Consider the following 16058-nt stretch of genomic DNA (forward strand, 5'->3'; position numbering starts at 1 on the left):
GCACAAAGACGCAGCGGAACAGGTTCTGCCCACTCTCTGCTCCTGCTCTCTATCTCACAGTGTGACCCATGATACAGATAATTCACACAGATAAGGAATGGAAGCATCCTTACATCTTTCTTCTCCTTTGTAATATACACAAAGTCATAATCTGCCCCATAATTTGGATCTATTTGAAGTCCATCATCTTCCAGTAATTTCCCAACTCTAAAGTTTATTTTAACAAACTACTTTCTGAACACATCCTTCCCAAGATACATTAGGATCTTTCCTGCTGACACATTAGAGAGCTTGAGCAACTCTTGAATCTGCCACAACTGTGGTAAAGAGAAGCACTCAAGCTGAATCCAGAACATTACAAAAGAAATGGGGGATGCTGGCAGGCCACTCTGTTAGGACTCTTGAACTTGTTACACCCATTTCTTTGGTCAGAAATAGCTTGAACTTGGGAACCTTCAGGGCATGCTGCAAAAGACATGTATTTGCCAGAATATGGAGACAGAGTTGAGGGTACGTTCTTGAAATGTAGAAGAGACAAGTACTTTTTTTTTTTTTCTTATGTGGCTGTCTGGCCAACTCCTGTTGGATCAAGGGATTGTTTTAACACTGACGGGATTATGTTGCAATATTAATAGTTAATTAACTTTCTAGAGGCATCTTTTTATTATTTAAATATTGAAAAAATAAATCCCACTTTAAGCTACCAGTAATTCCAAATTTTTAGGATCCCTTGATTAATCCTGATGGAGCAAAATCCCAGATCTGATAAAGCACTGCAGAAAAAGTAATCAGTGTGTAATCTTTTGTAACTTTTAAATGTAAATATCTCAACAGTAAGAAATAAAAATGTATCTAGTGTGCTTTCATCCATTAGCTTTTTAAAGAATTAATGGTGTATGAAATGCTGCATCTTAAAATCAGCATTTGGGGGTGGGGACTGGCTAAATGTTAATTCAGTATTACAAGAACATTTATTTTTCGTTCACAAAACTTCAGACCCACAGGAGATGTTTTCACACAGGCTTTTTTTTTTTTTTAGGTGATTTCAAATATAATTACTGGCAGAGTCTAGCTATAATGTTTCAAATGTGATACAACCTCAGTAAATGTGAGAATTAATAAAACCATGGGATTAAATGCTTTGATCAATGTAAAATCAGTAGAAGTGAATCATCATTTTTAAGTTCCAAGTTCCACTCAGGAAGGTGTAAGGCCTGGGGAATTTCAGATTTTATTGAATATGATGACTAGAAACAAAGGAAACAATAAACTTACTGTGTGTTAAAATGCCTCAAAAAGGCCATACTTACGCAGCAGCCTCTTGTTTTGACAACCCTTTGATATTCATCGCCAAATAATGATCTATGGCATCTTTGTCTTTGATCAAATGAATCCTAAATTTAAATGAAAAAAAAATTAAAAGAAACACTGAGGTGCTAAAGTAGACGTCTGCAGCATGTATAATGTATCATCATTGCCACTTCGAGACAGATACTTTACTTTGTCAATATTTCAGTATTTATCAGACACATTTTATAAACACCTACAAGTATCATATTAACTTTTTGGTCTGTAGCTATTCAAATCCTTATTTTTGCAGGGAAGCAGAGTTGGCTTTCGTATTTAGGGACCCTGTTATCCAAAGGTTTTATATACACACTACAGAGTTCATTTTTAGGTAAAATCAGTGTTTAGCACCCCGCTACACTCAAACTTTTTTCCAAAATGGAATCATTATGTTTTTGCCTTGACAGCATGGAGTAAGCAGAGCGTCAAATCTGTTTTGTACTAGACTCTTTAGAAACCAAATTTACTCACACACAGATTGTGTAGTGTAATTTAGGCTCAGAGACAATTTTACCTATCTAAAAATCTCAAGAGCATATCCTAATGGTTGACCTTCATTAAAGCCTGACCCAAAGCCCACTGAAGTCACCAAAAAGACTCCCATTGACTTCAGTGTGTTCTGTTCTAGTGGTAAGGTTGGAAATTGGACTGACAGACAATTCAATTTCAGCCAACATTTCAGTTCTTTAATTGTGACTCCAAACTCCACAAAGGCCTGGAGTTGCAAAGGCACTATTTACTCCCAGAAAAGGAATGATGCCTTCTTTTACATACTGAGAGCATCACGTTAGAGGATATTACTTTTATAGCAGTGATGTGAATTAACTTTTATTCAATAAAAAACTATGAGAAAAGAACATTAAGATTGTATGGTTAAGCCTTGTTGCATGTAAATCCATATCTCTGCCCCTTTGTGGATATGTATTACATTGCAGTCTTTAATTACTTAATTAAATCCTCTCCCTCTGATATATTTTTTCCATAATTGTATGGACATCTGGATAACATTTTGTAGCATTGCCTATTACTCTATGAATGCCAGAAAAAGTCCACAAAAATCATTTATGTGTACATAAAACAGTGTTTACAAAATATACCGCACTGAAGTAGTAGGGTTGCCAGGTGTCCGATTTTCTACCAGAACGCCCGGTTGAAAAGGGACTCTGGCAGCTCCAACTGGGCAGTTAAAAGTGCAGTCGGTGGTGCTGCATCCTGGCACTGCACTGTACCGCGGAAGTGGCCAGCAGGTCCTGCTCCTAGGTGCAGGAAGCACGGGGCTCCATGCATTGTGTCCGCTCCGAGCACTGGCACTGCACTCCCATTGGCCAGGACCGCAGCCAATGGGAGCTGGGGGGTGGGGCTGTGCCTGTGGGCGAGAACAGCACACGGAGTCTCCTGGCCCCCCTGCCTAGGAGCCGGACCTGCTGGCTGCTTCCAGGGCGCAGCACGGTGCCAGGATAGGCAGGGAGCCTGCCTTAGCCTCACTGCGCCACTGACTGGGAGCTGCCCGAGGTAATCCTGCACCCCAACCCTGAGCCCCAACCCCCTATCCCAGCCCTGAACCACTCCAAACCTGGAGCCCCCTCCTGCACCCCAAACCCCTCATCCCCAGCCCCAACCCAGAGCTCACACCCCCAGCCCAGAGTCTTTACTCCCTCCCAACACCCTTCCTCAACCCGCAGCCCCCTCCCACATTCCAAATCCCTTGGCCCCATCCCCCAGCCTGGAGCCTCCTCCTGTACCCCAAACGCCTCATCCCAGCCACACCCCAGAGCCCGCACTCCGAGCCCCTGCCCTAGCCTGGAACCCCCTCCTGCACCCTGAACCCCCCATTTCTGGCCCCACCTTGGAGCCCACACCCCTCAATTACAGCCCTCACCCCCCCACACACACACCCCAACCCCCTGCTCCAGCCCACTGAAAGTGAATGAGGGTGTGGGAGAGCAAGCCACCAAGGGAGGGGAAAAGTACTGAGCAGGGGTGTGGCCTTGGGGGAAGGGCGGGGCTAGGGTGTTTCAGTTTTGCGTGATAGAAAGTTAGCAACCCTATGAAGTAGGAAAGAAAAATAAAAACAAAAAAATGAAAAAAAATTGCTGTCATATACAGGCCACTTAAATTCATCTCATACTTAACTATTGCTGCCTTAACTGCACTTAAGGTACATTAGCCTTATAGTACACTATCTCATTCCTCAATTGCACCTAAGAAAGGCCATGCACATAGAACGCACTGCTGGTTACATGAAAATACATACCTTAGGAGAAAAAATGTATCATAATAATCAAATTATAATCTAATTACAATCCAAATCAAAGTCTGCAGACTAAGCCTACAAGCCTAAATCAATGAAGATATTATGGACCATTAGGACAATACAAATAGTGTGCAATAATGTAAAAGATGTATTACACAATACTACATGTTTAGCCAAGAATGTAGATATATTTGAGAAATAGTATATGACTATGTAATTAAAAACAAAAAACTCTTTGGCTAGACACCACCAAAATGATCTGAAACTATGCACTTTAGGAGGTCTGCAAAAGGAACCTCCTGCTCCTTCAGGCATTCCAAATACAAAGAAAAGGCAGAAAATATCTAGAGGTAGCAATGTTCAGCTTCACAATTATCTAACCAACATTTAATTTAAATCACCATTTAAATATAATCTCCAGTGAGATGGACGGAAAGTTTGTCGTCTCACCTCTGCTTCTTGGGAATCTTTATTTATTTATTTATTTTAAACACTACACTCTGTAGACAGCAAAGATGAATCACAAAGCTTAAAGTCGCACTTGTCATGTAGTCCAGGTTTAAAATGATCTAATCTGATGGGGAGGGGCGGGGGAGAAATGTGCTCCAGAGTTAAAAAAAAAAAAAAAATTAAGCATAGCCAAGAATTGAACACACACACACACACACACACCCCTCACAGATAAGCTACTGTTTATAAAAGACCTACAATGTTTTGTGCTGTATTAAAGAGGTTGCCAAGGAAGATATCCATCATAAAGAATTCAAGCTACTTGGAAAAATAAACACTTCTCTTAGACCTGTGCTGACACCATCAATGATGTTTGTGCACAAACAAGAAAGAAAAGACAGAAGAACCATATTAGCTTATTCACCATAAAAACAAAAGAGTCAGTTCTATTACTACCAAATAGGAAAAAGGATAAAGCTCTAACCAGGGTGTTCTAAACAATCAGAATTGAAAGGAACAAAAATTATGAATGTGAAAATTATCTGGCTGCGTTTTATGTCTGTTTCGAGGTGTCATGTGCACTTATTTGGAAATGTCATTTTGTCATAATTGAGAGATGGGGTGGAGGTGAAATAGGGTAAGAATCACTATCCTTTTTCTTCCAGAAGTTGTCACTTGTTTTACCAATCAGTTTCAGCCCCCTATTTCAACGTTGCCATGACTCATCACATTTCATAAATATAGATTATATAAAGAACTTTTCCCTTTAAGTTGATTTCTATTTAGTTTTAAATTGATTTCTTATTTAAGAGAAAAAAAATCAATTTTGTCATCTTCTTACTGATGACCAATCATACTTGCTCGCATTTTGAAGCAGCTGTTTTACAATTGTTTGCCTCCTCAGCTTATAGGGCAAAATTATCCAATTTCTTTTACTGAAAAGATTCTTTATTCATACAACAAAGAAAAAAAATCAGCCTTGTAACATTCACACAAAACAGAACCATGCGAAGATAAAGAGCGATAAATACAATTTAAATCTTACCTTATTCCCACTTCAAAAACTGTTAACTTAGAGTCAAAGTTTCCCAACATTTCAATGCAGACACAAAATATCAAAGAAATCAAGTTACAGTAACATTAACATTCCCATGATTTATCACTCAACCATAATACTCAAACATGCCAACAGATTCCTTACATCCATAACAAACTCCCTTTAATTTCCAAAATAAAATTACCACTTACCCCTATCCAGTTCTTAAAAAAAAAAAAAAAAAAAACCACACACCACAATCACACAAAGGCTTATAAAGCCAACCATGGATTGTTTTTATAGTTAATAGTAACAGACTTTACTCAAAGATTATCTATTGGTAAGCTATATTAATCAGAGTTACCGGCCATGTTAGTATGATTTTGAAGGACCCTTGCAGGAGACACAGAGGGAGCAGGAATATGCCAAGGGAGCATGGGCATAGTGAAAGGAAGAATGTTCAAGGGAAAATGGCAAGACAGGGCTTGCTCAGGGAAGCCTGAGGGGAGTGAGAGATTCAGGGAAGCCTGGGCTACACAGAGTAAATGATCCAGCCCCATTTCTCTGCTCCAGATCCAGCAAGACGTGAACAGGGCTGGATTGCACTGAAAGGTTGCCTCAGTGTGTGGCCAGAGGCTTGGAAGGCCGTACTAAAGTGAACTACTGAAGTACTTAAACTTTTAAACATTTCACCCACCCCTCTGCCCGTTTCAGATCCGGATAGCATAAGTTTGTTGGAGGTTTTGAATAGGGAAAGAAGCTGGCTGCCTGACGTGCAAGGGAACATGGCTAGAACCAGAGAGCAAAGGTTCAACGGGGATGCAGGGAGGAAAGAGAAGTAATTGGGGGAGAGGCTTCAGGAACAGAAGGCAATGGAGGCATCCAACTGATCTGCTATGGAGTCCCAATGCTAGTGGCATAGCAGGTGTACTCCTGTGTCACTCAGACTGTGGTGACATCTTTTGAAGCTTGCACAGAGACCGCTCCAAAGCTGCTGCTAGCATTAGACAGGAGAGGGGCTACTACTGTTAGGACTAAAATACCCTGAAGGGGCTCCTACTCCTACCTTCTGGCACAGAGGGAACTGGGAGTTTGCCTCCCTCAGAAGGAATTCTAAGGGGGACAAACCATTCCAGCAAAGGGATCTATGTGTTTATATGGTGCCCACATCAACATTACTCTGCCAACAAGGGCACCTACTACCCCAGAGGATTCTGTGTATGCGGAGCTCCACTGCCACCATCCCAGAGTACTCTACTAGGGTGTGGCAATAGCAAGGAGCCCGTTGCTAGGATGGCAAGAGGCTGCTTCCATCCCTCCTTCCCCCCCACACCTATCCCATATAGAATTCTCTGCTAAATCTCTGCAAGGACTGTCCCATACAAGAGCTCTCTGCTAAATCAGGCAGGAGTCCTGCCACTGTTGGTCTTCAGGCCAGCTGGAGCATCTCTGCTCCTCAACCCACTACATCCTGTTCTCAGTCTCTAAATGCTGCAGTCTGGTCCAGGAGGTAGAAAAACCCTCAGCCTTGATGCATCTCTCAATGCAGAGAACTCTTTGTTTAGGACTAAAATAAATTGATTTGGGGGAGGTTAAGCAGGGCTGCTTAGCATTAATTTACTGTGACCCAACATTAAACCGATTTATTTGGAGTGGCAAGCAGCATTAATTGGGATCTCAGTACTCAACCAGTGGGAGACTAGGGTCTTCCAACCCAAGCAGTGGGGAGCAACTAACTAATGGCATACCAGGTAGCTGGAGACATGACTTGGTATGGGGTATGAGTTGAGGCACTGGTGTATTTCAGGCTGGTGAGTAGGTTTGGTCCTTGAACTATCAAGTGTTGGGTAATTTTTTCATGCCAATTTGTAAACACCTACTAAGAGGAAAGGACTCTTTTGAAAATTTAGGAGAAAGTGTATACCATGAATAGAGCTCTTTTGAAATCTATCATAATGACAAAGAAAAATGGTGGTACTAATCTCTCCTGCCTTTACTTACTTCACTGATGGTTTGAAAGCTTTTCTTCAGTCTTTAAGCAGCATCTTGAAATTTCATTGAACTTAATTTTACTGAAACTGCAGGCAACTTTGTGGATTAGATGATGCCAATTCAAGTATGGACATGTTCAGTACATAATATATTTTAGATGACAAGAAGATCATTTGGGTTCTATTGTTCTATCTTAAAAAGACAAGTGAGTTTGCACTTCCTATTGCCTTTTATTCATTATGTGCATGTAATTTTGCTAATAGATTATTTTCTTGTCTTAAACTTTTGCTTTAAAATATCCCTACTACTCAAACCATAATTTGTCTTCTCTTTAAGATATCTGATTGAAGCTATTTACAGCAAAAGTGTTAGTCTTCCAAAAGTCAATGAGACACACATACCTTGCAAGTTTTATTGAAGGGCAAACCATCTGCTCTACAAGGCTGCGATGTTCCTTTGGACACTGTATCTGCACAGGAGGCAAAGTACTCATTCTGAACTAAAAAAAAAAAAAATACACATAAAATTTAAAATAGTGTCTTTCCTGTGACCCATGACTTACCCTTACCCTTCCTCAGTCTTTCCCCATTTACTGTTTTTCCCCTTTTGTTTCATAATATGTGAAATTAGGTCCCTCTGCTTTAAAGACTTGCACCTGTGATTAATGTGCATATGTCTTTGCAGGATTGGGTCTTTGGAGTTACTGGATTGGGACATAATGCCTGGGACTGATTCTGATCTCATTTGTAACTGCATTGTGGTACTGCTGATTTAGATGGGTGTAACTGAGATCAGAATCAGGTTTCTTTAAGGGTCTACTGGGCTGTCAAATGTCAAAAGTATCTTATTAAATAGATAGGTAAAATAAAGAAATGATAAAACATTCAATGTGTAATAATGATGCAACAGCAGGCATTGTATTATCCTACAAAATAAATAATAGAAACCACTTAACTTTATAACTAAGTAATGCTGTATGAACACAGGCTTTTACTTATGGAGAACAAAACCAAAAAGTCCCCATCGCTATACAGAGCGGTCTAGTTTGTCTTTTTTGAAGTACATAAATGTTAACAGAACTTTTTTGTCACATACAGCTACTGTGTTCTTTCCTCTCAAGTACTCAGCCTACACTTCCCACCATTAAAGCTTCAGCTGCCAGTTCCTTCATTTTGCATGTTCATGATCTGAGACATTAGCAGCAGGAGCACCCTTACTTTTAATTTTGGTTTAAATGTAGGTATTGCAAGACCTGCTGGCAGGCCCCAAGACATAAACTTTTAATAGGAGTGGGAAACAGGATTTTAAAGGGGGAAAGAAAGTTAGCTATTTGTTACATTTATTGAATGGAAATTTTCTGTTACTTGTCAGGAGCAGTTGATAGATACCAATCAATCAAAAGGTAGCAAAACCTATTTAAATTAGCCTTTCTGAAAAAGCAAAATCCATTTCATTGCAGCTATAGTGAGCAGTAGCACACAAAAAATATTGTGCTAAAATTTCTAAAATGCATATTTGTTCCTCATCACTTAGACTAGCATATGGATAAGGTAATGGAGGGTAAGGAAAGAGATACAGTAGGGCACTACGTTGAGGCGGCTGTGGGGATTAATAGGGATTTAATATTATTGATAACATTTACAATTGTATTTCACAGCACAAGTGAAAGCTAGACATTATACAAACACCCAGATTTACAGTATACAATGACACTTTTCATCTAAACATCTCAAACCACCATGTCATTAAAAAAACAATTAATCTCAGTCAAGAATTATAATTTTTAGAAATTCTAGATTTGTATTTGTGTCTGTGATTAAATAAGTTTTTCTATGAAAGGGAGTTCTGTTTGGCAGTGGTCTATACTGAGAGATGGTCAGTCACTGATTGGTCATTGATATTTTTGTTCCAGTGACAGGAAGGCTAGAGATGGAACAAGACTTTAGAACAAATCCTTCTATAAATCTCATCTCTTACCGCACATCTGCAATTGTATTTTACAGCCCAAGTTAGCTTCATGGCAAGATGCAATATATGTTTTAGTTTAGTGTTTAATTTGTTTTTCATTTATTTTAGTTTTTTTCTTCATAAGTGTATGAAAGTTTTGGTGATTTATTTTATTTCCAAAACTTAAGGACAAACTTTACATATAAATTATAAGTACGCAAAAACAGGAAGGTATTGGTAATACATTTCAGTGAAGCAATTTATGTTAATATCCCTTTAAACTCATTTTGATGTTCATTTAAATGAGTGATAATCTCTCTGTATTTTACTTATTCTGCATGGGTCAAATTGTACTGCATTTACTAATAGCAATCAGACAATCCACAGGATAAACTGATATTCTGTGAAAGAGAGTAGCATAATTCGACTTTAAATAGGGGCCAGATCTATCTCCCACTGAAGTCAATGGGAGTCTTTCCACTGGTTTCAATGAGAGATGGACTAGACACTAAGGGCCTGATCCAAAACCCACCAAAGTCAATAGAAAGGCTTCTATTGATTTTAATGGGCTTTGGAGAAGACCATAAGGCTCTGATTCAGCATATCACTTAAGCATGAAGTACATATTAAAATTAAGCAAGTGATTCAGGGGACATGAAATGAAATTAAAAAGGTGGGAAATTCAAAGCCAATATAAAGGAAATACTTTTTCACACAACATGTGATTAAACTATGAAGCTCACTAACTCAGGAAATTGCTGAACCCATAATTTAACAAGATTCAAAGAGGGACTGGATAGTTATACGGATATGAAAATACACACGGTTATCACTGTCATGTTCTATAAAAAGATCACCATTTATATCATTGTTTGTTACAACTGTTATACAATTGCAATAGATCTTCTATAAAGTATCATTGGAAAATTTGAAATCTGTTGCACAATGTTATCCTGTTTATGTTGTGTGTATTAGCAAAGATTCATAACTTCCTACACATTGATATGTGCTTGGGTAACACCCACAAGATAGATTTATATCCAGACGAGCCAGACATGGTTAAGGAGAATCAACTCTTCTAATAGGCCTCTCTTGAGAATGTCTCAGAGAGCATATGGACAATGGAGGCCCACTGACTTAGCAGGGCATGTAGAACATGTGATGCTTCACTCCATGTTTGAGATAGTAATTCTCCATACACGTGGGCTGCGGGGTATAAATTGGAGAGTGTGATATCATTCTCTTGCCTCTTTCCTGCTCCACATCTCTGGATTATGATTTCTAACAAAGAAGAACTTTGAACAATGACCTGAGGACCCCAGTATCTGGGGAGAATCAGAGAGACTTTTGCAAACTGGCAGATTTAAAAATCACTGCTATTATCCTGATCTACAAACAACTGTAATGCATATGATTCATTTTAACCTCTTAACTCTTCTTTTTTTATACATTAATAAACGTTTAGTTTTGTAATTACTAAAGGATTGGCTACTGGAGTGGGTTTTGGGGAAGAACTGAAATATATTTAATCTGGGTGTGCCTCTGGTTCTTTTGAACTGGAAGAACCTAATATATGGGATTCTTGGTTTTAATAATTTATCATAGAAGTCTGGTTTGGTACATGAGGGGCTAGAGGGCCTGAAAGGGGGCTGTCTTTGGCTTCATTATAACTAGGGTGACCAGATATCACGATTTTAGGGTCTCTCTCTTATGTAGGCTCCTATTACCAGTCACCCCCATCCCAATTTTTCACATTTGCTGTCTGGTCACCCTAATTATAACTAATATAGTATTTTGGAAGCAAACATTTGTTACTGGCTTAGTGAAATTTCATGATAGAATAGACCACCAGTTTGGGGTACATGCCCTCTTTTATGTCAGTCTGACCTGAGACTGGCACTCTTAGCTGTGTCCCCTACCAGGCAGCATGACAATCTTAACTAATGACAACATTTTGGAAGGGATATTAAACCTTGTGCTTCAGGGTTTAAGCCAATCGCTATTAGATAGCGTGATGATTGCTGTGTATGTTGGGGACAGGTTATCCCACATTGCCTAGTATGGCATTCTTATTCCCTCCTCTGAAGCATCTGGTGTTGGCCATTGTAAGAGACAGAATAACAGATTAGACAGACTGGGTCTGATTCATAGAGCCTTGTGAGAATACAAAATTTGTATCTGCATCCGATCAGTGATCCACACACATGGTCAGTGGATATCTGCAGATTTGAAGGGCTCTAGATAGAAAATCTGGATCCTTATCCATCCATGATCTGCAAACATGGTCTGCGGATATTCACTGCATCTGCAGATATCCACAGATATAAAGCTGATATCTGCAGATTTGCAGGGCTCTACTGATCCAGTATGGCAATTCCTGTGTTCCTATGATTAAGGACTTTGCTGCCACAATAGGCATTCTAGAAATCAATAAAGTCAATCTTACAGGGCTTTGGACTGGAGAATGGTAGAGGATAGAGAATATAACTGAACACTTACTGTATAGAAGGCACTTGTTCACTCCTAAGATGGCTAAAAATAAGGATAACAAATTTATAGACTCTATAGAATCCAAATGAAGTTATTAAATTTACTCTATATAATGGCTAATATCATTTTGTTTCATCTACCTCTCTTCTAAAGCATGTTCCAAATCCACACACCATTAAAACCAATCAGCTTTTGCAGTAATAGGGATCAAGACATTTAGTTGCCCTCAAATAGAGTATTGACTTTAAGCTCTCGGAGCAGAGGCCATGTCACTTTTCATCTGCAAAGCACCATAAATGCTTATGGCACTGTACAAAAGCCCTGACTCTGCAACCTGATTCACGCAGCCAAACTCCTAAGTTCATGATGAGTGTGTCAAAAGTTAACGGAACTTTGCATGGGCCCAAATCCTCCCATATGATCCACTTACATGAATGGGTGTCACAGAGATATCTGTATAACCATTTATCTATTATATGACTAACTGTATAAAATTTATACTTATTTATAAAATATTCAAGAATAACAAAATGTCACCTTGACAAAAGACCACCACCGAAGTGTGATGCTTCCATCCCTCTGTGCTGAATCAAGACTTCAAGAAACAACATCCATGAACAGTGTGTGAAGTAAAGCATTTTCAGTCATGTCTATGTTACAGACTTTTAAGGGGAAATTCCCCCTGTGCTACAACTTTCAGCTGCTCAAAATGCTGGATCTCACCAGAGCTTTTCCTACATTAGGGCTCCCAGTAGTGTTAGCACCAGTAGCAATGTTTTCTGAACATTCCCTAGTGAAGAGGCAGCCTTCCTGAGAACTGGTGCTGCTTCACTAACCATGCCATCAGGAAACAGGAAAAGAGAAAGACCAGCAGCAATATGAAGATAGATATGTAGGTAAGAAAAGGATGAAAACAGAAGAGGAGGGATAAGGCTGAAGTGGCTTTGAGAGATGGGAACTAAAAACAAAGAGCTTAAGAATAATGGATAAAAACACAGTTAAAGGAATTCACTGTGTGATGCATCATTTTAATGTACAACATGGAACAACATGTCACACAGTGGAGGATCGAGGACTCTTGCCATTTGCAATTTTTTAGATTTTTGCAAATTAAGTATCTGATGAACTTTGAGGAGGGTAAAGGAAATCTTATATTAACCAACTGCAAATTTGTCTGGGAACACAGTATTCTTTGTGTAACTTAACTGCAGACTCTTAATTGTTTGCTTATTTAATTTTTTAAACATGCTCCAGTTTGCAAGAAGCTAGGGAAAGTATTTTAAACTATTAAGTGTTGAGTGAGCGGTGCTCCTACTGCTCCCCTCAGGATTCTTTTCAATCACTTCTTTCAGCACACTCAGGACTCAGCTCCAGGAGACTGGAACCACGTCATTGTGTTGCATTTACAATAGCAACAGGGCAAATAATATTTTGAAAAGAAAAGCATTTGTGGCACACAACACAGGAGCGAGCCTCCAGCTCAGTGCAAGGGCCCTGACACCGTGGCACCGCCCAAGCAGGCAGCACGAATCGCACCGCGGCTTCTGCGCCTCTTTGGACGTACAGCGCCAGACACACTCTCCAGCTTACTCCCAGTGGAGAGTAAGCCGGTGCTGTGCAGATCTGCTCCGAGCAACAAGATCCCCCCGCCCACACGAAGGGCTGGGTGTATCCTCGCTGTCCTCCCGCACTTCGCACGGCACCACCCCGGGAGGGGGCAAACCGGAAACCCACAGAGGGATTAACACCCCCCACCTCAGAGGCCCGGCAAGCGGGGCCTCACCCGACCAACCCCGCCTCTAGCACCGAACCCCCGCGGGGTGACTGAGCCGGGTAGGGAGCGATACCCACACGGGCCCCGCTCACCCGCCGGTGCGGCTACACCTACCGCAGCTAGGCGAGTCCTAGGACGCGCAGAGTCGTTACCATGGGAACCGCGGCCGTGCCTGCGGGGAGGGGCCGGACCGACAAGTGATGTGAGCATGCGCAGTAACCGCGGCTGAGGTCGGGGCATTCGGTGCTGCCCTTGGTTGGCGTCACCATCTGTTCGCTGCTGTGAACGGGGCGGGGATAGAATTGCGCCAGGTATGAGAGGCAGTTGGGGCGGGGCAGGAGGCTGGAACCGGGTAGAGGCGCTGCCAGGCAGCCGCGGCGGCGGCGGTCCCGGCGTAGGGAGGAGCAGGGGGATTGGAAGGGGACCCCCTTGGGGTGAGCCCGCGGCAGTGGTTGCAGAAATTGGGTGTCGGTGGCCGAGGAGGGTTTGTTTCCCGGCGGGACGGAACGTCTCAGCAGCCGCAGCATGGCCCAGTGCCTCGGCAGGGCAGCTCTTCCCTCTGTAAGATGATGTACCCAGCTGCGAAAGGAGACCGGAGTCTATGAACCCTTAGCGCGCACACAGACTAAACAAGGCCGAACGTACATACTTTTCTGGGGTTTCAAATGCCACCTTGTCAATGCACAGAGCTGTGACATGACTGCATGGAGCCTCAGAACAGTTCACACATTTGTCTAATGGGCTGCTCAGGTGGCTGGAGTAGTACGCCCAGTTCCTGTCATACACTAGAAATTGATAGGTTTCAGAGTAGCAGCCGTGTTAGTCTGTATTCGCAAAAAGAAAAGGACTTGTGGCACCTTAGTGAGTAACCAGTTTATTTGAGCATAAGCTTTCCTGAGCTACAGCTCACTTCATCGGATGCATTCAGTGGAAAAATACAGTGAGGAGATTTATGTACACACAGAACATGAAAAAATGGGTGTTATCATACATATTGTAAGGGGAGTGATCACTTAAGATGAGCTATTACCAGCAAGGGCGGGGGGGTGAAAACCTTTTGTAGTGATAATCAAGGTGGGCCATTGCCAGCAGTTAACAGGAACATCTGATTTGTGTCCATTTATTCTTTTACGTAGAGACCGTCCAGTTTGACCAATGTACATGGCAGAGGGGCATTGCTGGCACATGATGGCATATATCACAGTGGTAGATGTGCAGGTGAACGAGCCTCTGATAGTGTGGCTGATGTGAAAAGAATAAATGGACACAAATCAGATGTCAAGAATTATAACATTCATAAACCAGTTGGAGAACACTTCAATCTCTCTGGTCACTCGATTACAGACCTAAAGGTTGCAATATTACAACAAAAAGACTTCAAAAACAGATTCCACTGAGAGACTGCTGAATTGGAATTAATTTGCAAACTGGATACAATTAACTTAGGCTTGAATAGAGACTGGGTGTGGATGTGTCATTACACAACGTAAAACTATTTCCCCATGTTTATTTCCCCCCAACCCCCCACTGCTCCTCAGACGTTCCTGTTATCTGCCGGCAATGGCCCACCTTGATTATCACTACAAAAGATTTCCCTCCCCCCGCCTGCTTTTAATAGTTCATCTTAAGTGATCACTCTCCTTACAATATGTATGGTAACACCCATTTTTTCATGTTCTGGGTGTATATAAATCTCCTCACTTTTTTTTCCACTGAATGCATCCGATGAAGTGAGCTGTAGCTCACGAAAGCTTATGCTCAAATAATTTGGTTAGTCTGTAAGGTGCCACTAGTACTCCTTTTCTTTTTACTAGAAATTGAGTTTCAGTCCGTTTATTTTATTTTTTAAAAAAAGCAGTATTTTTATGACTCATTGTCCACAAAACATATTCTACCTTGGTTATCATTGTGCACATGGATATCATTGTGCTCCTGCATGTATGACTTGAGTAATAAACTCTTTGAGAATGGTTTCAGAGTAGTAGCAGTGTTAGTCTGTATCAGCAAAAACAAGGAGTACTTGTGGCACCTTAAGACTAACAAATTTATTTGGGCATCAGCTTTCGTGGGATAAAACTCCATGCTTATGCCCAAATAAATGTGTCAGTCTTAAGGTGCTCGTTGTCTTTGAAAATGGTCTTTCAACAAGTTTTGCACTCACCTTATAGTAATGGCATCTAGGCCCTGTTTCCCTCATTTGCTTATAAGAATGTGCCAAAAACCTCTCAAGTCCAGGTATATCCTGCCAACTAATTCCCCCCATCCACTGGGCTGGTTATCCTGTCAAAGGAAGTGAGGTTGGGTTAGCACAATTTGTTCTTGACAAACCGATGCTGGCTTTTACTTATCACCTTATTCTCCATGTTTGAACAATTTGATTAAAAAAAAAAAATCACACAAAAAAACCACCGAGACACAAGGTAGTTTACTGCCCAAAAACTTAATTAAGGGAGAGTTAAAGCTTGTCTAGTGGTGCCTTGTGCCCTTCTGGAATGTGGAGAGTAGTGAAACTTAAGTCTCTGAAAACCAAGAAATTCAAGGGTAATTGTCATAAATATAAAGGGAAGGGTAAACCCCTTTAAAATCCCTCCTGGCCAGAGGAGAAATCCTCTCACCTGTAAAGGGTTAAGAAGCTAAAGGTAACCTCGCTGACACCTGACCAAAATGACCAATGAGGAGACAAGACACTTTCAAAAGCTGGGAGGAGGGAGAGAAACAAAGGGTCTCTGTCTGTCTATATGCTGCTTTTGCCGGGGATAGAACAGGAA

At 41.0% G+C, this 16058-nt stretch overlaps 1 protein-coding gene across 1 annotated transcript in view; it reads right to left on the reverse strand.

Moving 5' to 3' along the window:
- TTC29 (tetratricopeptide repeat domain 29) overlaps nucleotides 1-7572 on the reverse strand; it is a 201949-nt gene extending 194377 nt beyond the window's left edge. Inside the window, exons 1-2 of the mRNA XM_077816149.1 lie at nucleotides 7481-7572; nucleotides 1311-1394 (exon numbers count right to left, since the gene is read on the reverse strand). Coding sequence (XP_077672275.1) covers nucleotides 1311-1394; nucleotides 7481-7572 — 176 coding nt within the window. The remainder of the gene's footprint in view (nucleotides 1-1310; nucleotides 1395-7480) is intronic.
- Nucleotides 7573-16058: the final 8486 nt, after the last annotated feature.

The sequence above is a fragment of the Eretmochelys imbricata genome, chromosome 4 (assembly GCF_965152235.1).
Source record: "Eretmochelys imbricata isolate rEreImb1 chromosome 4, rEreImb1.hap1, whole genome shotgun sequence".
Classification (NCBI taxonomy): Eukaryota; Metazoa; Chordata; order Testudines; family Cheloniidae; genus Eretmochelys; species Eretmochelys imbricata.